Below are 22,574 nucleotides of genomic sequence, written 5' to 3' on the forward strand. Positions count from 1 at the left end.
CATACCGTACCAATCCAGAGGAGACGAAGGAGATTATGCGTCAAGTACAAGAACTGCTCGACAAAGGTTATATACGCGAATCCCTTAGTCCTTGTGCTGTTCCTATCATTTTCGTGCCGAAAAAGGATGGTACGTCGCGTATGTGCGTTGATTGTAGAGGCATTAATAATATTACTATTCGTTATCGTCATCCTATTCCTAGGTTAGATGATATGCTTGATGAATTGAGTGGCTCTACAATATTCTTCAAAGTTGATTTGCGTAGTGGATACCATCAAATTCGTATGAAATTGGGAGATGAATGGAAAACAACATTTAAAACTAAGTTTGGAATATATGAGTGGTTAGTCATGCCTTTTGGGTTAACTAATGCACCTAGTACTTTCATGAGGTTAATGAACGAAGTTTTACGCGCTTTCATTGGACGATTTGTGGTACTTTACTTTGATGACATATTGATTTATAGCAAATCTTTGGAGGAACATTTGGAACATTTACGTGCTGTTTTTATTGCTCTACGTGATGCACGTTTGTTTGGAAACCTTGGAAAGTGCACCTTTTGCACCGACCGAGTATCTTTTCTTGGCTATGTTGTTACTCCACAGGAAATTGAAGTTGATAAAGCCAAGATTGAAGCTATTGAGAGTTGGCCGCAGCCCAAAACGGTCACACAAGTGAGGAGTTTCCTTGGCCTCGCTGGTTTCTATAGGCGTTTTGTGAGAGATTTCAGCACCATTGCTGCACCTCTCAACGAGCTTACAAAGAAGGATGTGCCTTTTGTTTGGGGTACCGCACAAGAAGAAGCCTTCACGGTATTGAAAGATAAGTTGACACATGCTCCTTTACTCCAACTTCCTAATTTCAATAAGACTTTTGAGCTTGAATGTGATGCTAGTGGAATTGGATTAGGAGGTGTGTTATTACAAGATGGAAAACCTGTTGCATACTTTTCTGAAAAATTGAGTGGGCCTAGTCTGAACTATTCTACTTATGATAAAGAATTATATGCTCTTGTTCGGACCTTAGAAACATGGCAACATTATTTATGGCCCAAGGAATTTGTTATACATTCTGATCATGAATCTTTGAAACACATTAAAAGTCAAGCAAAACTGAACCGTAGACATGCTAAATGGGTTGAATTCATTGAGACTTTCCCTTATGTCATTAAACACAAGAAGGGTAAAGAAAATGTTATTGCTGATGCCTTGTCTCGTCGTTATACTATGCTTTCACAACTTGACTTTAAAATATTTGGTTTGGAGACCATCAAAGATCGATATGTTCATGATGCTGAATTTAAAGATGTATTGCAGAATTATAAGGAAGGGAGAACTTGGAACAAGTTCGTTCTTAACGATGGATTTGTGTTTCGTGCTAACAAGCTATGCATTCCAGCTAGCTCCGTTCGTCTTTTGTTGTTGCAGGAGGCGCATGGAGGAGGGTTAATGGGACACTTTGGCGTCAAGAAGACGGAGGATATACTTGCTACATATTTCTTTTGGCCAAAGATGAGACGGGATGTTGAGCGTTTTGTTGCTCGCTGCACTACATGTCAAAGAGCTAAGTCACGACTCAATCCTCATGGTTTATATATGCCTTTGCCTGTACCTAGTGTTCCTTGGGAGGATATATCTATGGACTTTGTTTTAGGTTTACCTCGAACAAAGAAGGGGAGGGATATCATATTTGTTGTCGTAGATAGGTTCTCGAAAATGGCACACTTTATACCATGTCATAAAAGCGATGATGCTGTTAATGTTGCTGATTTGTTCTTTCGTGAAATTATTCGCTTACATGGTGTGCCAAATACTATTGTTTTAGATCGTGATACTAAATTTCTTAGCCACTTTTGGAGATGTTTATGGGCTAAGTTGGGGACTAAGCTGCTTTTTAGTACTACTTGTCACCCCCAAACTGATGGACAAACTGAAGTAGTCAATAGAACTTTGTCTACTATGCTTAGGGCTGTTTTGAAGAATAACAAGAAAATATGGGAAGAATGCTTGCCTCATATTGAATTTGCTTATAATCGTTCATTGCATTCTACTACTAAGATGTGCCCTTTTGAAATTGTGTATGGTTTCCTACCTCGTGCACCTATTGATTTGTTGCCTCTTCCATCTTCAGAGAAGGTTAATTTTGATGCTAAAGAACGTTCTGAATTGATTTTAAAAATGCATGAGTTAACTAAGGAAAACATTGAGCGTATGAATGCTAAATATAAACTTGCTGGAGATAAGGGTAAAAAACATGTTGTGTTTGCGCCTGGAGATCTTGTTTGGTTACATTTGCGTAAAGATAGATTTCCTAATCTGCGCAAATCAAAGCTAATGCCACGTGCTGATGGTCCTTTCAAGGTGTTACAGAAAATAAATGATAATGCATATAAACTTGAGCTACCTGTAGATTTTGGGGTTAGTTCCACTTTTAACATTGCAGATTTAAAGCCTTATTTGGGTGAGGAAGATGCGCTTCCGTCGAGGACGACTTCATTTCAAGAAGGGGAGGATGATGAGGACATCAATACCATTGTTACACCCACAGCCCCTACTGTTACATATACTGGACCAATTACTAGAGCTCGCGCACGCCAATTAAATTACCAGGTACTTTCGTTTCTTGGTAATGATTCTAATGTTCATGAGATTATGATGCTGCCTAAATTGGATACATTTGTTTTGCTTACAAATGAAGGGTCTAGCTTGGAGAAGGATGAACATTGAAGCAAGAACACGCATGGAGTTGATGGCATGTGCAAGGGGATCAAGAACGAAGTTACAAGTGATGATTTCAGGACTTTGAAGCCGCCATAAGGAGTGCATGAAGCCTTGGACGAAATATACAAGATGCCACTTCATAATATTCGTCCATAGGCTATTCTAGGTGCTGCGTCACCTTATTAATGGGCCAGGCCCATGTAATTTTGAAATACTTAAGTATAGGTTATTTTTAGAGTCCGTATGTGTGGGGAAACAAGAGTTAGGGTTGGTTTCGGACCCCACCCTCAAGGGCCACGAAATTCCCCCTCTTCCTCCATATATACAGCCCTTAGGGCATCGTTTAGACTTTGGGTTTTGTTTAGATTAAAAGTTCGCCATAGCTGCAACTTCGCGTACTTCGTTTGTGTCCAACGACCAGACCAAGACGTCACAGAACCCCACCTTGATCAATAAAGCTTTCATCGTATATTCGCAATATCCCGATTGCAATCTCAGTTTCTTGCTTGTTCTTCGTCTGTTCGCAGGAAACAGACCCTCGTGGTCAGGTTGATCGTGCTCCGGCGTGGTCAATAACCCTCGAAAGTTGGTTTAGCGATTGCTAAGGCGCGACGTCTCGCACGTTCGTAGTCGGATCGTCAAGGTCGACTCCCACAGAAAACGATAGCCACCATCTCATCGAAACATCGGGACACCTTAGCCTCTATCACACTCCGGTATGGAAGTCCCTTCCAGGGCTTGATCAAAAGCTTATCTCTTTCATCTAACTTCATATTTTTTGAAACACGGCTAGAAGGAAGTGGATGTGATAGGATTGGCCCCAATTGAATCACTAGTAGAAGAGATCCACCACATATATAAAGCCTTTCCTTTGCTTGACGTGAAGGCCCATTTTCCCATGGTAAAACCGAGGCTCTTCCTATTCATAGCGAGAACCTCTGGATTTCTGTGAGACGTATTTACACTTTTTTGGTAACAGTTCTTCCGAACTAAACTGCATAGTATGAACAGTGACTTCACGATGTCCTGAGAGCATGGGTGTCAGCATTTTATTATCGAAATAGTCTCTCGAGGGCACTTTTTCGATCTCGAACAAACTTACTTCTCCGGCTCTAGCTTTTGCCAAAAGAAAGCCGAACCCTCATCCTTGAAGGATATAGTAGAAACTAGAAACCAAATACACGAGTGATTGCTCGTTGGATGAGTATGATACTTTCGGGCAGGATTCTCCTAGATATTTGAATTGGCACATTCCAAAACATCGAATTGGTTGGCTCTCTCAACCTCTCGAAACGAGACAAAACTGCAACTTTTGACTCAAGATCTCAAATCACTCACCGGTTGTTGTGTACGAAAGCCGACATCAAATAACAACTTATCCATCCTCTAAAATGTGCTAGAAAGGCTTTCCAACTTAGATAATGGTTTCACCCATGTACTCCTTTGACTTCTGGTTTAACTTTCGTGCAATGGAAATCCTTACACTTTTTTTTCGTGAATCAGAAATCCTTACATCTGGAGATGCACTGTTTATGAACCGTTCCATATCGAGATCAACCGGCGACCTACTAAGCAAGTTGATCTTTATATATGCTATAAAAATGATTATCTTTAGCAAAGCCAAAACCAAGATCCTTAGATTGCGCTGTGTCCCATTTGTCACCTGCACTTCAAATTTTAAAATCTCATGGGACATACACTCCTGTGCAAAGTCCAGTTCCACGATCGGCACGCTGTGCTAGTAGAGAATCGCATCCCCCTCAAAAAAAAAAGTAGAGAATCGCATCATATCTTTCCGCTCACAGGGCCCACACGCTCAGAACCCGTGAGCATTCTGTCCCGTCGCGCTAAAAAAAATGGAGCCCGCGTGGCGTCCTCGTCCGAAATCCAGACGTGGTTCCGTCCTAGCCCACATGAGCCACGTAGGACTAGCACCGCGCGCCGGGCCCGCGATCCAGGGACACGGAGCGGCTGGGTAAAAAGCCTAGAGCAGTGGAGTCCTCGTGTGTCACTCCTCCTGACTTGCTCACTCCCCCGTCCGCTTCCGCTCTGCTCGCCTCTGCTTCGGGCTGGTCGTCGCCGTCGGCGAGCGGGATCACACGCCACTCGCGGGATGTCGCCTTCGTCCTCGGCGGCGAAGACCGTCGCCTTCGTCGGCGCCGACGGGCTGAGTGCCGCGCTCGCCGCTTCTTTCGCCCGCTCCGGCGCGATCGTCCGCTTCTACATCGACCGCAAGGTCGCCTTTGCTCGATCGCCCTTCCCTCGTTTCCCCGTTCCTTCCACCCCCGTTTTGGTTTTGCTTCCTCTCGGAGGTGTTTTCGCGGGACGCTCTGTCCTGACGGTGCGTGTCCGTGCAGGCGGATGGATCGGCGGCGACGGCGCTCGCGGAGCAGGGCGGCGGCGTCCGATGCGTGAGCCCCGCTGAAGCCACGCGAGGTGAGCGTATATAACGGTCTCCTGCACTGGACCGGTTCCAGATATGGCCTTCTCGCGGCGCGCGTGAATGGCATGCGTGCGTACGAGCCGTTTGTTGGAATGCCGAAGAGACCATGCTCCTACGTGCTGAAGAATGCTTCGTGCCGTGTGTGTGTGTGTTGTTTCTATCTGACCTATCAAAAACTCCTGGCGCCTGCAGATTCTGCGCTAGTCGTTGTGCTCAGTGACGCCGATGGTGTAGATGAGTTGTTCTTTGGAGCTCAGGGTATAGTGCAAGGTATGTACCATCTGTGTGCTAGTGTTAGTGTGTTGCCTGCCAGTCTGTCAATCTCATGCACCTGTTTCTGTACAAGTTATATATACACTTGACATTTGATATGATGTTTGCTCGAGCATTTCATAGGATTGTGCAAAGAGGCCGTTGTATTAATTCGGTCGACGTTGGTGCCTAGCCATCTTGAGAAGTTGGGGCAGAAGCTTGCAGGTATAATGCTAATTTGTGCATATATTGTCTTAGCTGGGAACAGTAGCTGCTCTGCTTACAATTTTATGTGCACTTTTAAGAATTAGAAAGTGCACATTTAACAATTGTAAGGCCCTCCTTGGATGACTGGAATTAAAGAACATAGGAATAGGAATAAACATATGATTGGAATTTCATGTACTACTATAGTTTCCTACAGGATTTTTTGGTTCACAGGATGTTGGTTTTTGCAGATGAGAAGAAGGGTATCTTCCTTCTTGATGCTTACATTTTTAGTGGTTTATCTGATGAACTGAAGCAAAATATTGTCGTAAGTGATACACAGCTGAGAATCTGAAGTGTGTGCTTGTGTGCTTACGTTATTCTGTTATCACAATTTAGCTTTTGAATGTCAGGTTGTTGCATCTGGGAGAAAGGATGTAGCAGAAAGAGCTGGGCAATTCTTCTCCGGTAGTTCCAAATTTGTGTACCTTACTAATATTTTCTTCCTGGTCCTAATCTTATGATGCTGAAATTTTAAGCTATCTGACATTCCAGATCTTGACAAAACCAATTACTTTGTCGAAGGTGAATTTGGCTGCAGCAGGTTGCTTTCTTTCCTGAAAATAGCAAATATAAGCTAGTCGAGATATCAATTTTCACCCCTTCCATATATTTACCGTACTAACTAGTATAACTATTATTGTCACAATTTGAACCGTATGCCATTTATTTTTACAGCAAAATTAGGTTGGTTAATGACTTGCTGGAGAGCATTCATTTTGTTGCTTCTACTGAAGCAATGTTTATTGGTGTTCGAGCTGGGATTCATCCATCAATTATCTACGACATAATATCAAATGCTGCAGGAAGCTCAAGGTTACAAGGATTATTGAATTCTTTGTGTTCTGTCTGAACTCGTGATACTTGTAGGTTTATATTTCAACTTATGATCATACAATTTATTGACAGGATTTTTGTGGAGGTGGTTCCAAAAATTTTGAGTGAAGATCCATTGCTTATTGATTTTCTGAAGTCACTAAAGAAACATGCAGTAAGTTCCTTTGCTTCTCCTTTGGGGCATGGTATGGGATTCTTAGGATACTTTACGCAATATATGAACAGTGCAGATAATTAAGTATGTCCTTTTTCTCCCTTTTATGAAAGAGGGGATTGCACAAACTAGAATGTTATTTTAAGTAAAATATATAAATATGTAGGTGACGTGCACATTTATTGCTACGGAGTTTGTATGGACAATGAATGAAGGCATCCTATGCGTATTGGAGCCATGACCGGTGGTAAGAGCAGGGTAGCTGGGATAACAACAACAACAACAACAACAACAACAACAAAGCCTTTAGTCCCAAACAAGTTGGGATAGGCTAGAGGTGAAACCCATAAGATCTCGCAACCAACTCATGGCTCTGGCACATGGATAGCAAGCTTCCACGCACCCCTGTCCATAGCTAGCTCTTTGGTGATACTCCAATCCTTCAGGTCTCTCTTAACGGACTCCTCCCATGTCAAATTCGGCCTACCCCGCCCTCTCTTGACATTCTCCGCACGCTTTAGCCGTCCGCTATGCACTGGAGCTTCTGGAGGTCTGCGCTGAATATGCCCAAACCATCTCAGACGATGTTGGACAAGCTTCTCTTCAATTGGTGCTACCCCAACTCTTATCTCGTATATCATCATTTCGGACTCGATCCTTCCTTGTGTGGCCACACATCCATCTCAAGATACGCATCTCCGCCACACCTAACTATTGAACATGTCGCCTTTTAGTCGGCCAACACTCAGCGGCATACAACATTGTGGGTCGAACCGCCGTCCTATAGAACTTGCCTTTTAGCTTTTGTGGCACTCTCTTGTCACAGAGAATGCCAGAAGCTTGGCGCCACTTCATCCATCCGGCTTTGATTCGATGGTTCACATCTTCGTCAATACCCCCATTCTCCTGCAGCATTGACCCCAAATACCGAAAGGTGTCCTTCTGTGGTACCACCTGGCCATCAAGGCTAACCTCCTCCTCCTCACACCTAGTAGTACTGAAACCGCACATCATGTACTCGGTTTTAGTTCTACTAAGCCTAAACCCTTTCGATTGCAAGGTTTGTCTCCATAACTCTAACTTCCTATTTACCCCCGTCCGACTATCGCCAACTAGCATCACATCATCCGCAAAGAGCATACACCATGGGATATCTCCTTGTATATCCCTTGTGACCTCATCCATCACCAATGCAAACAGATAAGGGCTCAAAGCTCACCCCTGATGCTGTCCTATCTTAATCGGGAAGTCATCCGTGTCGACATCATTATCGTTCATGTCCTTGATGAGGGTAATGTAATTTGCTGGGACTTTGTGTTTCTCCAAGGCCCACCACATGACATTCCGCGGTATCTTATCATAGGCCTTCTCCAAGTCAATGAACACCATATGCAAGTCCTTCTTTTGCTCCCTATATCTCTCCATAAGTTGTCGTACCAAGAAAATGGCTTCCATGGTCGACCTCCCAGGCATGAAACCAAATTGATTTTTGGTCATGCTTGTCATTCTTCTTAAGCGGTGCTCAATGACTCTCTCCCATAGCTTCATTGTATGGCTCATCAGCTTAATTCCACGGTAATTAGTACAACTCTGAACATCCCCCTTGTTCTTGAAGATTGGTACTAATATACTCCGTCTCCATTCTTCTGCCATCTTGTTTGCCCGAAAAATGAGGTTGAAAAGCTTGGTTAGCCATACTATCGCTATGTCCCCGAGACCTTTCCACACCTCAATGGGGATACAATCAGGGCCCATCGCCTTGCGTCCTTTCATCCTTTTTAAAGCCTCCTTGACCTCAGACTCCTGGATTCGCCGCACAAAACGCATGCTGGTCTCATCAAAGGAGTCGTCCAGTTCGATGGTAGAACTCTCATTCTCCCCATTGAACAGTTTGTCGAAGTACTCCCGCCATCTATGCTTAATCTCCTCGTCCTTCACCAAGAGTTGGCCTGCTCCGTCCTTGATGCATTTGACTTGGCCAATATCCCTCGTCTTCCTCTCTCGGATCTTGGCCATCTTATAGATGTCCCTTTCGCAGGATGTGATATTGAAAATGGAGGGTCCGGCACTAGCAATTGGAAGAGAGGAGATTTCTTGTTTGATCAAGGTATTCAATCCTCTTCCCAAAAATAGGGTAGGTACTGGACAGGAGATTAGATATACATGAGAATGTTGCCGCGGCAAAGGTGGCAGGGTGCTGAAAAACCAGGGGAGGGGAACTGGCAGGGACGAAGCTAGGAAAAAAGTTTGTTGGGGTCATGTCTATGGCAGTGGGGTCATCTTCAATAAATAGATATTGTTTAGTACTAAATTAATGAAGGATTTCCTAATTTCATTGGGGTCAATTGACCCTATGCCTACAAGGCAGCTTCGTCCCTGGGAAATGGTGAGAAGTGATAAATAGTAGGGGTATCACATTGCACCTTGATAGATAGCAATCAAGTTACTTAAGAAAGCTAGCTAATCCCGTGGACTTACTCATTTAGCAGCATATTTGAGATATTTCAGTGATTTTTTTGCACACTTTCTTTTAACTATAGTTTGTATTTAAGTTTTGTGTCCAGTTCCATGCTCTTAATCTTGTAAGTCAACCCCATTTTTGAGAGAGGATTAAATGGTTAATTAGTAATGTGCCACTCTGATCTTACAAACTGTAAAGGAATATTGCTACTGCATGGCTGATTGCCTAAATGCTTCTGTTTATTGAAACAAAGTTTTCGCTCTTAAACAATATAGAGCTACGTGATGGATACGGCTAAAGCAGCAACGTTCCCTCTGCCACTTCTAGCTGTTGCCTATCAACAATTAATACATGGTATGATGTTAAAGCTTCTTTACTTCCAATACATCTTGAAAGTCTCCTGATAGCCCGAACATGCTAGTACCTTCTTATTCATGCACATTTTTGTACTTATCTTCAGGTTCTTCAGCAGTAATTGGCAATGAATCCGCTTCGCCGTTGAAGGTGTGGAATAACTGTCAGCTTTCTCAAGATGCTTCAATTTATCAAAATTATCTTAATTTAAATCATCATTTTGCAGGTTTGGGAACAACTATTTGGAGTAAACATCGTAGATGCTGCCAGTCAACAAATCTATGACGCAAGCAAATTAGCTGACCAGCTTGTTATGGCCTCGAAAGCAGCAAAGAGGATCGGCTTTATTGGTCTTGGAGCTATGGGCTTTGGAATGGCATCTCATTTGCTAAAATCAGGGTTCTCCGTAACTGCTTATGATGTAGGAACTCTTCTGCTCTTGTTCTTCCCAACTGCATAATTGACCGTTTGATTGCTTCAATTCAAAATACAAAGAATGAAAGGGTCTTCACTTGGTTTCTTCTGCATTAGTGCTTCTGTACATATGTTGCATTTCAAGTACCCTGAACAATCTTATGGATCATAGATTTGACACTCTGTGGTTTTAAGCCTGTAATTTTCCTAGATGGAACAGTGGATGGCTTAGATTAATCTTAAGGTATCAGAAAGGGCAGCAGTAATTCGAATAATAAACGAATAAATCACAAACTCTTCTCTTTTCAGTAGTCCATTGGGCGCTCTGAATTTACACAAATATACAGTTGAGGAAATAGGATACTGTTCACCCTTTTCAACTTACATATCTTTTGTTTGTAAACGATGTTATAGACCTATAGTGTTATGCATGTTCTTTTGTAAAAAAAAAGTTCTTCCAATCCACACGTGAATAATTTTATACCCTTTACCCATTAGGTCTACAAGCCAACACTGGCCAGATTTGCTGCTTTAGGTGGATTGACCAAAGATTCTCCTGAGGAAGTATCAAGAGGTACGTTGCAACGTTCTAGTATAAAGTATAATTCTCGCTTCTTAAGTTTACATTTGTTACCTATAAAGTATAATCAGTACTATATGATTTTCTGACTGAATGAAATTAGTTCAGACCTCATTATTCTCTTGTATTTATCTTATTCTTTATTTTTGTGCCATTCATCGAGTCAAAAGGTAAATGACATGTGGGCCCAGCCCCACCTCATCACTACTTAACAGCAATAGCATGGAATGGAAACACCGTTTATGATGTATCAACCGTGATACCCTGTCTGAAGTATTAACCATAAATTGGTTTCAGATGTGGAAATCCTTATCATCATGGTTGCAAATGAAGTTCAAGCTGAAAGTGTCCTATATGGAAATGCTGGTGCTGTCTCAGGTAACATATAGAGCCCCCCCCCCCCCCCCCCCCCGCCCTGCTGGTTCTGCTGATTAGCATCTCCCAGGGGTAGGTTAACTATTTTTTGAGCTGTACTTACATGTTTGTGAATATCCTTTGTCTTTCACTTTCAGTTTTGCCAGCGGGAACATCCATCATTCTGTCATCTACAGTTTCTCCTGCCTTTGTGACTCAACTCAAAGGAAGATTGGAAGGTAGCCGCTCTTTTTTATCTCTCCTGGGCATGTTTGCATTAAAAATAAGAAAGAATTACCACAAACATTACTGGTCAACAAAAGCCACATTGTGTAACTCATAAATCCAACTCATGAAAATCTAAAATCTTCTGTTTGTGATTCCGGGTGAGAGTTGAGTCCTGTAGCTTCAGTGTCTCACAAGTAATGTTCGTTTACCTTTTCTCATTATAAAACACCAGATTTATAATCATTTGCAGAAGAAGTTGCAATGACTGCTGTGACAGCTAGCCTGTATTTTGTGTTGGGATGTTGTTATGAAGTTGAAGTTGCATTTTAAGGGAAATGTTCCGGCAGAAGGCCTTTGGGGTGTTACCCAGGTTCCAAAAGTCACAGAAACATCCAAAAAGTAGTACAACGCTAACAGAAGATGAATCTATTACTAAACAAATCAGATCCATATTTGACCTATGATCAAGAAAGCTGTGATAGAAGCTTCAATCATTTTCAGCTATTGTCGAAAGGAATCTGAATTTTGTTTTCTCCATGTGTAGGTTAAATCCGTATCTCGTTGATTTATGTCATGTAAATTGTGTCAAGAGCACTTATTTTTTTGTCACTTTTTATATTGTTTCCCGTAATACACCAAGGCCTTGTAGTACTAGAACCATTCTCTACATTTTAAATATGTCGGCAATGTTGTTTACTGCTTTCACTGATGAATCTTTTGGAATCTTTAACTACTTCTATACAGCTGAATGCCGAGAGATAAAGTTGGTTGATGCTCCGGTATCTGGTGGTGTCAAGAGAGCAGCGGACGGGACACTAACTGTATGATTAGCGAAACATTAATCTAGTAGAAGTGACGATGTAACCTTTATGGATATAAATATTTGCACTTCTTTTGACAGGTAATTGTTTCGGGAACAGATGAAGCTCTGCATTGTACGGGTAGAGTTTTGTCAGGTATGAAAAAGGTTATCTGAACACCATCATATGCTGTATGCAAAGTACGGAAACTGGTCGATAACTATTATCTTATTTTTGCGTAACAGCACTAAGTGAGAAACTATATCTCATCAAAGGAGGATGCGGAGCTGCGAGGTGATACACATATTTTGTAGTCATATACCTTCCTTACAGGGTCTTATTTCTGCATAATGGCTCCTTTTCATTAGTGCTGACGCTTGTGAATCAACATCTCTCTTCTGCTACTTTTCCCAGTTCTGTTAAAATGGTGAACCAACTTCTTGCTGGGGTCCATATAGCCTCAGCAGCTGAAGCAATGGCATTTGGTGCTCGATTAAATTTGCGAACAAGAAGAGTTTTCGAAATTATTCAACATGCAAGAGGTTACTCGTGGTATGTGTCATTGTTTAATCCACTCTAATGAATCTTCCTTTTTTACTCTTCACTGTTTAGACTTGCTAATATTGGCCGAGTGATAAAATGATTATGAGAAAGAAACAAAACAATTATTTCTACTTGTTTTTGCTATCAGCTCCCTGTAGGTTAGTCTTTCAGATATCTAGTGGTGTGTTCTAGCATGAGTGAAGGTGACTATCTGATGATTGATACACTCAATCTTCATATTGCAGGATGTTTGGAAACCGTGTGCCACACATGCTTGATAATGATTATACACCTTTATCTGCGGTGGACATATTCGTCAAGGATCTTGTATGGATAACCGAGCTATTAACTTATTCATTTTATGAACTATTATCTGTGTTCGTAAATGTAAGACGTTTCTGCAGTTCAATTTGAACTGCAAAAACGTCTTACATTTAGGAACAGAGGGAGTACTTGTTATGGCGCTGCTAGAAGGAGGGCGCGAGAGGGCCGGCCGGGGGCCTTTTGCCCACGGCCGGGCAAGATGGAAGGGATTTCCTTCTTAATTCTTGCTTCATTAGATTGATACACCTCCTCTTTTTATATAGAGAGGTTTACTTGACTCCCAAGCAAGCGACCCTTATCTCTAATTAACCCTAAGACTAACGGGCTATAACGCCAGCCTAGGCCATTAGGCCCATTACGTACTCTAACACTACACCCCACCTGGACATGCAGCTTGTCCTTGAGCTGCAGCCTAACCAACTTATAACCATGATTCGACGCAACACAAACCTAACACCTAAAAACAAGCCTTTTACATCTCGGCTTGTTTTATTACTCTCAACCTGAAATGGACTGGGACGATTTATTTTGGACCCCTTAACAAAAAGTGGACACCATCCGCTTGTCGGACGTGCACGTGTACAGCCACCTGGATCCCATGTACACCGTCTGGACAAAAGGAGTGCATGTGTATGGCCACCTGGAAGTGGTCGCAAGAGCGACCAGCAGAGGCGCCCTCGCGGCGGCCGGCGGAATGCAGTGGTGCTACGCGGTGCGCTCCTGTCGGTGACACCCTGCCTTCTCCCCGCCGGACGGCTGTTGGTCTGCATCGCACAAGGAAGAGTGGAGGGCTTGCGATGGAGAATGACGAGGAGGGGTGCGCCCCCCCAACGGCCGATGTCGCAGACTTTGAGGTCGCTGCCCGCAGGGAAAACGGCATGCCCAAGATCCCCGACGCAGCGGACGAGATCGAGGTCCTTTGCGCAGCGAAGCGCAGCTGGGAGGAGCGGTAGCTGCAAACCACGCATCTCCCGCACACGCCGACGCGCTAGGAGGCCGCGGGCAGCAGCCTGTAGCCTCACCACCGCCGACACGTGGCGGGTAGTGATCCAAGCCGGAAACGGTGACGGCGACGGCAGGAACTTGATTTGCTGGATGGGGACGCCCTGGGGAAGTGGTAATGGCGACGGCGGGAACTTGATCTGGTGGATCGGGACTCCCGCCGGCACGGTCGATGCGGGGCCGGAGCTGACCGGCAGTGGCTGCTGCAGCGGAGCGCCGGGCGCGGCGGAAGCCGCCAGGAGCGGCGGCTGCCACTGTAGCCAGGGCGGGGCGGTGGTGGCAATGGATGGCAGCTGCAGCGGCTGCTGCAGCAGCCCTGCGAGCGCGGCGGGGACGCCCTGGGGCAGCGGCAGCGGCTGCTGCGGAGGAGCGCCGGGCGCGGCGGCTGCCACTGCAGCCAGGGCGGGGCAGTGGATGGCAGCTGCAGCGGCTGCTGCAACGGCCAGGCGAGCGCGGCGGAGGCCGCCTGGTGCAGCGGCTGCCACGGCAGCCACGGCGGCGCGGTGGCGGCGATGGGCGGTGCAGCCGGGTGCGGCCCGTAGGACCCGGCCAAGAACAGGCGGATCTCCTGGACCGCCTGGGTTAGGTCCCGCAGCGCCCCGGACACCTTCTCCGGGGTGAGGACGGCGGAGGCGGGCGCGACGGAGGATCCCGGCGCGGGCAGGAGCGGGGCGACGGTCGTGGTGGCCGCCGGAGGCGACGAGGTGACCGGCAGCGGAAGAGACGAGTTGGGCGGCGGTGAAGACATGATCGAACCGAAGCTAGCTGATACCAAATTGGTATCAGAGCTGCTAGAAGGAGGGCGCGAGAGGGCCGGCCGGGGGCCTTTTGCCCACGGCCGGGCAAGATGGAAGGGATTTCCTTCTTAATTCTTGCTTCATTAGATTGATACACCTCCTCTTTTTATATAGAGAGGTTTACTTGACTCCCAAGCAAGCGACCCTTATCTCTAATTAACCCTAAGACTAACGGGCTATAACGCCAGCCCAGGCCATTAGGCCCATTACGTACTCTAACACTAACAAAAGATAATAATGCATTTATCTCGTCTTGAACTGCAAAAACCTCTTACATTTGGGAACAGAGGGAGTACTAGCAAAAGGTAATAATGCACTTATCTCGTCTATTTCAGGGTATAGTATCTCGTGAAAGCTCCAACTTGAGGATCCCATTGCATGTCTCTAGTGTTGCTCATCAGCTGTTTGTTTCAGGTAATTGTCTGTGATAAATCAAAGATCATTTTCCATTCTATGTTTTGGTTCCAATGTTCATCAAGTCATGCTATATTTCTTATCTTCAATGGAAGTAGTTACCCAAATTAACAGAACGTTGCATGGCCGTCCCCTCTGTTTTCTATACTAGTAGTATATTACAGTTAGTTTTAGAAGAAAACAAATCAGCTTACAGTTATTGTTTGGATAACAGTCTTAATTTTTAAATAGGATGGCTATTGTTTTATTCATTTGATGTATTCCAACAGGCTCTGCTTCTGGATGGGGTCGATATGATGATAGTGCTGTTGTAAAGGTGAGCAGCTCACAGCTCTCAGTAGACAGAACTTATGCCAAAATATGATATACTGATAGCCTTAATTTAATTTCTTTTCCTAAACGTGCCCGCTGATTGCTCCTGGCACAGGTATATGAGACATTATCTGGAGTAAAAGTAGAAGGAAGACCACCCATGCTTAATAAAGAAGATGTCCTGCGTTCTCTTCCTGTTGAGTGGCCAGAAGTTCCAATGGATGATCTTGTTTCCTCTGCATCTCATGATAGCAAAAAGGTTCTTGTAGTTTTAGATGATGATCCAACTGGAACTCAAACAGTTCATGATATAGAGGTCTTAACTGAATGGTAAACGAAAGCATATTGTCTTTTAGATTACATATGTTTTCTGCTAGCATTTTCGTTTTGCCCATGTTCCGTACATAGTTCCATAAGCTTTGCTTGTAATGCTGAACTGCAGGCCAGTTGAAGCCCTCACAGAGCAGTTTCTGAAACTACCAACCTGCTTTTTTATTTTGACAAACTCCCGTTCAATGATTGCTGATAAGGTAGGAAAGTGCGGTCTTAAACAGTTTATCTTTAGGGTATTTAAATATATATTTAAAGCGTTCTCACTTTCATAGGCCGCACTGTTAGTAAAAGATATCTGCAGAAATCTTGAAGCTGCAGCAAAGACTGTCCCTGGTATTAGTTATACAGTGGTCTTGCGAGGTGATTCCACTCTACGTGGCCATTTCCCAGAGGTTAATATCTGAAATTCTCTCTGTTTTTCTTTTCCATTTCATTTCTCTGATCATATCATACTCTTCTACTTTCCAGGAAGCTGATGCAGTTGTTTCAGTATTAGGCGACATGGATGCTTGGATAATATGCCCATTCTTCCTTCAAGGTGGGCGGTACACTATTGATGATATTCATTATGTTGCAGACTCTGAAAGGTAGTCTGTGCATGATCACTATGCAATGTATTTAAATACAAAAATAACACATAACAATATTGATGTCCAACATTCTCTAACAGATTGATTCCTGCTGGTGAGACTGAGTTTGCCAAGGATGCAGCTTTTGGCTATACATCTTCCAATCTCAAACAGGTACTTGGAATTGTTTGATTGGTAAAGCGAAGAGCGAAGAACAAGACCTTAGTAACTTGCTTTGTCCTTGAATTTACAGTGGGTTGAAGAAAAGACTAAAGGAAGGATTTTGGAGAACCAAGTTTCAACAATTTCCATAAGTCTTTTACGTAAAGAAGGACCAGATGCAGTCTGTCAGCTTCTCTGCAGCTTGGAGAAGGTATATGATAGTAAGCATGGAAAATATGATTGGCGGAGCTTGGAACAAAATGAAGGAGAGGCCAACTATGATTGTTACATGAATTAAGATGTATTTTTGTTGTTTAATTAGCAAAGAAGCTTCACCTATTTAAACAAAGTAGTTACAAGATTAAGGGCAGGCCAAGGCGCACCTTAGTCACCACTACGCCCCTCCAGTGCATATGAACAGTTGTTTTGAGTCAGTTTAAACTTTTTAAGGATATAATTATAAATTATTAGTTTTGTAGATATTTCATATTCTCGTTTCTGTATGCACTCATGGCAGCTATTTACTTGAAATGGCTAATAAATGTTGCAGGTGTTTTAGGGACTCTAGAACTGTACTGGCTGATTCAACCATATAGTATCATAAATCCTGTTATGATTCCCTCTCTACTTGATTTACCTTGAGAATTTCCTGACAGGCATTTTGACTCTTTCTAGGGCTCTGCGTGTATTGTCAACGCTGCCAGTGAAAGGGACATGAATGTCTTTGCTGCTGGAATGATCCAGGTATGATATGCCACTCCATTTCTACGAGAAGCATTTGTTCTTAGTGTTAAGCTTCATGCACTAGCCAACGCAACCAAAAGTCCAAACTGATGGTAAGGGCTAGCAATCCACATATACACTTCAACACCCCTTATCACGTGTGATGCGGAAAGTCAACACATGGATAGACTGAGAGATATGGCTCAAGAGGCCTATATGTGGACACAAAGGGGGGAACAACAATTTTAGATTAATTGTGAAAGCCAGGACTTAAACTCAAGACCTTAGGCTCTGATACCATGTGTTGACTGCACTAGTCAACGCAACCAAAAGTCCGAACTGATGGAAAGGGCTAGGCAATCCACATATACACTTAAACACTCGGTACCTATTCCTTTCGAGTTGATATGATAATATGTCTTATTCTAGTATTGATGCTCTGTTTTGATCTCCTATTCTTCTTTTTCTTTTTCCGTTAACTCAACAGGCTGAATTGCAAGGAAAGCGGTTTCTGTGTCGCACAGCTGCAAGTTTTGTGAGTGCTAGAATTGGAATCAAGCCAAAGCCACCTATCCGCCCAAATGACCTTGGATTAAAAAGAAATTTAGCGGGAGGCCTCATAGTTGTTGGTTCTTATGTGCCAAAAACTACGAAGCAGGTTAGCCTTGTGTTGCTTTAAGATTTTGTCAATCATATTTATCTCATTTGCATGTTCTTTTGCATTTGTTAGGTCGACGAGCTTCGTTCACAATGCGCACAATCCCTCAGAGTGATAGAGGTAATTTATATCTTGGCTGTCATGCCTAAACATGAACGATCAACCATCGTATACATCTACTTGGATAGAGTTTGTGGATAGTACTGTCTTAAGTCGGATGGTTTTGCTTGAGATCAATTTGTGGTGTTAGTATTGTGTTCTCTTTTTACTCACTGTAGGTATCTGTTGAGATGATCTCACTGAAATCAACTGAGGAGAGAGACCAAGAAATCAGCAGAATTGTTGAATTGGGAAATGCTTATATACAGTCTGGGAGAGACACGCTAGTCGTCACCAGCCGCCAACTCATTACCGGAAAAAGTTAGCATCTTTCTGATTATCATATGGCTAAATGTGTTGTTTGTTCCATTAGCAAATACAGTGATCAAATGCTGAGTCAATTTTGATTTCTAGTTTCTTAATGCCAACAATTCCTCAGCCACATCCTACCTGCCGAAGTGTTGAGCAAGTTGTGCTGGTAAAAACTGTTTACTAACAAATGATGTGGAGATCCTCAGGGCTAGCACACAATTGCCTCCAAACTCCACACCGTATCAGAGGCTCTCAGCCTAATTCTATTCCCTGAGCTCAACTCAGATCACTTCTGGGGAGATAGTTTGTTTTCTTTTATCATATTCTAGGCATGAACCGGGAGTCTGGGGCTAACTGTATTGGAAGACAGGTCAAACTGTCAAAACTTTTTAAAAGGGGGGAATTGATAAAATAAAGTTGCTTATTGTTGTCAAAATCATGCCCAAAAACGCATTAGCCACCAGTAGAGCCATTGAATGAATCTCTACATTTAACCACAACCACAATCACAATGTGAGTGCATTGTCCCAATCGTTTGAATAGAACATCTCCAGTTTGCATCATAATCTTTTCTAGTGACCAAAACCAAACTAACTTCAGTATACGTTCCTGAAATTGTGTGCTAGAGTCAGATACCTAACTCAGCTTTTCAAAAGAGTATGTTCAAGAATAGCCGCTGTTATCTTCATGTAAGCATTAGCAGTACAAGACAACTGACCTATTAGTATAGTTTGCTACCTTTTGTGTGCCAGACGAAAGAAGATAATTTCTTTCTTGGATATCTGTACTGAAGTAGTTTGACCACCTAACAAGATTGTACCTTTCATGTTGCAGCTCCTGAAGAAAGCTTAGAAATTAATTACAAAGTGAGCTCAGCACTAGTAGAGATTGTGCGAAGAATTGATAGTCGACCCCGTTACATCCTTGCAAAGGTAAAATTACACAGCCGATTTCTTCCTTCTGAACAAATTGAAATTTAGTTTTTACTTGGTTCCTGGAAATTTGCCAATCTCTGGATCTGTTACTGTTAGGTCAAAATATTTGTTCTGTTTTATTGGACCTATGCCATTAAATACTTAATGAAATATCGAGATAGCATTACACCTACATGGTTACATGTTTCATTCATCAGAACAAAAAAGAAGAAGAAGAAAGAATAGCATCTACAAAAAAAAACAGTGCCTGCAAATTCAACTGTCCATACCAAACAAAATGATTGATTCCACAAGTTGTGCATGGAATACTTCTGGAGGTACTCCTTACTATATTCTTTATACAGGGAGGAATCACTTCATCTGATCTTGCTACAAAAGCTTTGGAAGCTCGGCGTGCCAAAGTAATGGGACAAGCTTTAGCTGGTGTGCCTTTGTGGCAGCTTGGCCCTGAGAGTAGACATCCTGGTGTCCCCTACATTGTTTTTCCTGGTAATAAACATATCTCATTTCTGTACCAACAGATAAATAACGTTACCTTTTTACTCAAGAAACTATCTTGCCACTCCCCAAATGACAGGTAATGTTGGTGATAACAGTGCTCTTGCAGAAGTGGTCCAGAATTGGGCTTGCCCTTCTAGAAGTTCAACAAAAGAACTTCTCCTTGTAAGTTCTTATCCACCGTCTACTTCTCATCAAGGTTATACATCGTTGTGTATTGCTTTAAATACTTAATCAGCTATTTTTTTCGTATTGTGAAGAACGCGGAGAAGAGTGGCTATGCAGTTGGTGCTTTCAATGTATATAATCTTGAGGGAATTGAAGCTGTAATTGCAGCTGCCGAGGCTGAAGAAAGTCCTGCTATCCTGCAGGTTAGGAATTCTTTGTTAGTATAGGATGTTTTCTTTGGCAGTTTATGGTGAAAATTACTCCCTCCGTCCCATAATATAAGAGCGTTTTTTACACTACACTAGTGTCAAAAACGCTCTTATATTATGGGACAGAGGGAGTATGTAATTTACCATGTTGGGTGTCCTCTGATACCACTCTTTACTGGAGTATGTTATGATAGGACTAGTAAGTAGGTCGCAACAACTAGCTCCAGAGGGATAGAAGCAATACCACACAGATCCTGAAATGGATTTGTACCCGTGTTTTTTCCGTAGAGAGAGTTGCATTGGTTCTCTCAGAGTACTCGTTCTCTCAACTCATGAGCCTTTCTCACTCTCAACACATGAGCTTTTCTCACTCTCAACTCATGAGCTTTTCTGCACCCATGCTCCCTGAACTCATTATCCATATTTTTTGTAGATGATATGTATCGTCTTGATTTCTAACCACGCTTATTGTGGTTGTTATTTAGGTTCATCCCAGTTCCCTGAAGCAAGGTGGAGTTCCGTTGGTAGCATGCTGCATTGCTGCAGCAGAACGAGCCAGCGTAAGACAAACAGAACTTAGCATGCTTAAACAGTAAATGTGGACACCCAGTGATCTGGATAAAAATAGTTCATAAATTTTTATATAACTTGGGTTCCCACATATTACCTACTAGCCATCCTTGTTTTTTGAAACAGATAGCCATCCTTGTTTTATGTTCTTTAAAGGTGATCATTCTGTGATTGTCACTCAGGTACCTATCACTGTCCATTATGATCACGGGGCTGACAAGCATGATTTGCTTGGAGCTCTTGAAATGGTAAGTGAAAAAATGCACTGTTTTCTCAAATTTGCGGTACCAAAATGTTTTCCTAATCATGAATGATAAATGACTACATCTGAATCTTAATTCTCTGGACCATCTACTATGACCTTTTATTTTTCAGGGATTTGATTCAGTCATGGTGGATGGTTCCCATCTAACTTTAGAAAAGAACATCTTATACACAAAGAACATATCTTCCCTGGCTCATGCTAAAGGCATGCTTGTGGAAGCTGAACTTGGGAGACTATCAGGCACTGAAGATGGCCTGACAGTTGAAGAATATGAAGCGAGATTTACTGATATTGCTCAGGTTATTTTATCTTCCCAACAAATTTCAACTCTATGGCATTCTATCATTACAATCCTGTAATAATGCTTAACTTATATGTTACGTATTTTCAGGCTGAGCAGTTTATTGATGAAACTGGTATTGATGCATTAGCAGTATGCATTGGGAATGTTCACGGAAAATATCCTCCCAGTGGACCGAACCTGAGACTTGACTTGCTAAAGGTTTGACAGAACAGCTATGAAAATCTTTGCTTGATCTTTCAGATTATGTGTGTGTTACCAGATCTTTTACCCTGTTTTCTGATTTTCCGTTTTTTCTAAAATTGTTAAGATTTTTCCAAAAAAGTATGATCCTACTCTGATTTTGTGTGTGTTTTACTTAATCTGGTAACATGACAAGGTGCTGCGTATATGTGATGCTACTTGTCTTCCATGTGTTGTTTGAGTCAGCTTGAACCGCTTGGAATAGAACCAAGGGGGTAAACCAGTAAACATATTCAACAGTTCAAGGTTTAAGACAACTGGTTTTCTGGTTTTTGAGTTTAAGATTGAAAAATGAACTTCTACAATGGTTCAGGGTTGTAAAGTGTTTTTTTTTTCCGACGGCTTGTGAAGTATTCTGTAAAGAATTACCAAGCAAATTTGTGCTTTTTGCAAGCAACTTCTTTTGAGTAATGGACTCGGTATTTTTTTTCATTGAAACGATGACAGGAACTTCGCGCATTAACTATGAAGAAAGGAGTTAGCTTGGTACTTCATGGAGCATCTGGCCTCCCTCATGAACTTGTAAAGGTTTGATAAACTGTTTCCTTCTGTATTAAGATCAGTGAATCTGTACCTTGCAGTAGTTCTTGTTGAGTTTCCCGCATCAACTTATATCCTGAAAGGTTCAAGTTATAGGAGAATTGGGGGGCAATCGTTGCCCTCCATAAGAAAATCATCAATCATGGTTGCAGTGCATAAAATAATTCAACGACAAGGTTAAAAATGCTGATGGGCTAGAGTTTCTGTGTCTATATCAGCTTCATAGTTTTGCGAACAATCAGTATAACGCTTCCGTTTGTGAAATAATTATACTAGAGCTTATCAGTTGATGAAATTGGTCTTATTATTAACCAATGTCATATTTGAAATGCTGTTGCGCAAGTGATAATAACCTGTGACCAACTTGTGGAGCAGGAGTGCATAGATTTGGGGGTGAGGAAATTCAACGTGAACACGGAGGTCCGCAACAGCTACCTGCAGTCACTCAAGAAGCCAGAAAAGGACCTGGTTCAGGTCATGGAGTCTGCCAAGGAAGCAATGAAAGCTGTTGTAGCAGAGAAGATGCGCCTCTTCGGATCCGCAGGCAAAGCCTGAATGTAGCGATACAATGAAAACTGGAGCCAGCAACACTCCATCATTAGGTGTTGCATGCCCATTTTAGCGATCCTGCTAGGCTTGTGACAGCGAATTGCCGGAACCAGTTTCTTAATAAAGCACTGATACAGTTGCCTGAAGAAATAAAGTAGCAAAAAATAGTAAATCGCAGCAACTT

The 22,574-nt window shown here is 42.7% G+C and overlaps 1 protein-coding gene across 2 annotated transcripts; it reads left to right on the plus strand.

Annotated features, from left to right (window-relative positions):
- The first annotated feature begins 4,716 nt into the window (after positions 1 to 4,716).
- On the plus strand, positions 4,717 to 22,562 carry LOC125525375 (ketose-bisphosphate aldolase class-II family protein). Of its 2 annotated transcripts, XM_048690374.2 has the most exons (42): positions 4,717 to 4,956; positions 5,078 to 5,156; positions 5,356 to 5,433; positions 5,560 to 5,640; positions 5,874 to 5,950; positions 6,036 to 6,090; positions 6,178 to 6,226; positions 6,361 to 6,498; positions 6,592 to 6,673; positions 9,410 to 9,488; positions 9,595 to 9,638; positions 9,715 to 9,909; positions 10,401 to 10,476; positions 10,780 to 10,860; positions 10,995 to 11,075; positions 11,809 to 11,885; positions 11,966 to 12,020; positions 12,110 to 12,158; positions 12,279 to 12,416; positions 12,653 to 12,734; positions 14,866 to 14,944; positions 15,214 to 15,260; positions 15,372 to 15,586; positions 15,699 to 15,786; positions 15,862 to 15,981; positions 16,058 to 16,176; positions 16,260 to 16,332; positions 16,412 to 16,531; positions 16,996 to 17,064; positions 17,531 to 17,701; positions 17,774 to 17,821; positions 17,980 to 18,121; positions 18,947 to 19,044; positions 19,392 to 19,536; positions 19,625 to 19,710; positions 19,806 to 19,916; positions 20,408 to 20,482; positions 20,675 to 20,740; positions 20,868 to 21,056; positions 21,149 to 21,259; positions 21,749 to 21,829; positions 22,217 to 22,562. In XM_048690374.2, exons 1-42 carry the CDS (start codon positions 4,834 to 4,836, stop codon positions 22,394 to 22,396), a joined length of 4,152 nt encoding a protein of 1,383 aa, XP_048546331.2. In that variant the 5' UTR covers positions 4,717 to 4,833; the 3' UTR covers positions 22,397 to 22,562. The 2 variants fall into 2 exon arrangements, with proteins under 2 accessions (XP_048546331.2, XP_048546333.2); XM_048690376.2 differs by lacking the exons at positions 4,717 to 4,956; positions 5,078 to 5,156; positions 5,356 to 5,433; ... (4 more) ...; positions 6,361 to 6,498; positions 6,592 to 6,673 and adding an exon at positions 8,712 to 8,780.
- Positions 22,563 to 22,574: the final 12 nt, after the last annotated feature.

Source organism: Triticum urartu, chromosome 7A (assembly GCF_056163025.1).
Source record: "Triticum urartu cultivar PI428250 chromosome 7A, HENAU_Tu73, whole genome shotgun sequence".
NCBI lineage: Eukaryota > Viridiplantae > Streptophyta > Magnoliopsida > Poales > Poaceae > Triticum > Triticum urartu.

Coding starts and splice junctions, on each gene's coding strand:
- LOC125525375 (XM_048690374.2), top strand. CDS start 4,834: ATGTCGCCTTCGTCCTCGGCGGCGAAGACCGTCGCCTTCGTCGGCGCC. Junction 11,886..11,965: donor CAGCGGACGGGACACTAACT/GTATGATTAGCG, acceptor TTCTTTTGACAG/GTAATTGTTTCGGGAACAGA. Junction 12,735..14,865: donor ACATATTCGTCAAGGATCTT/GTATGGATAACC, acceptor CGTCTATTTCAG/GGTATAGTATCTCGTGAAAG.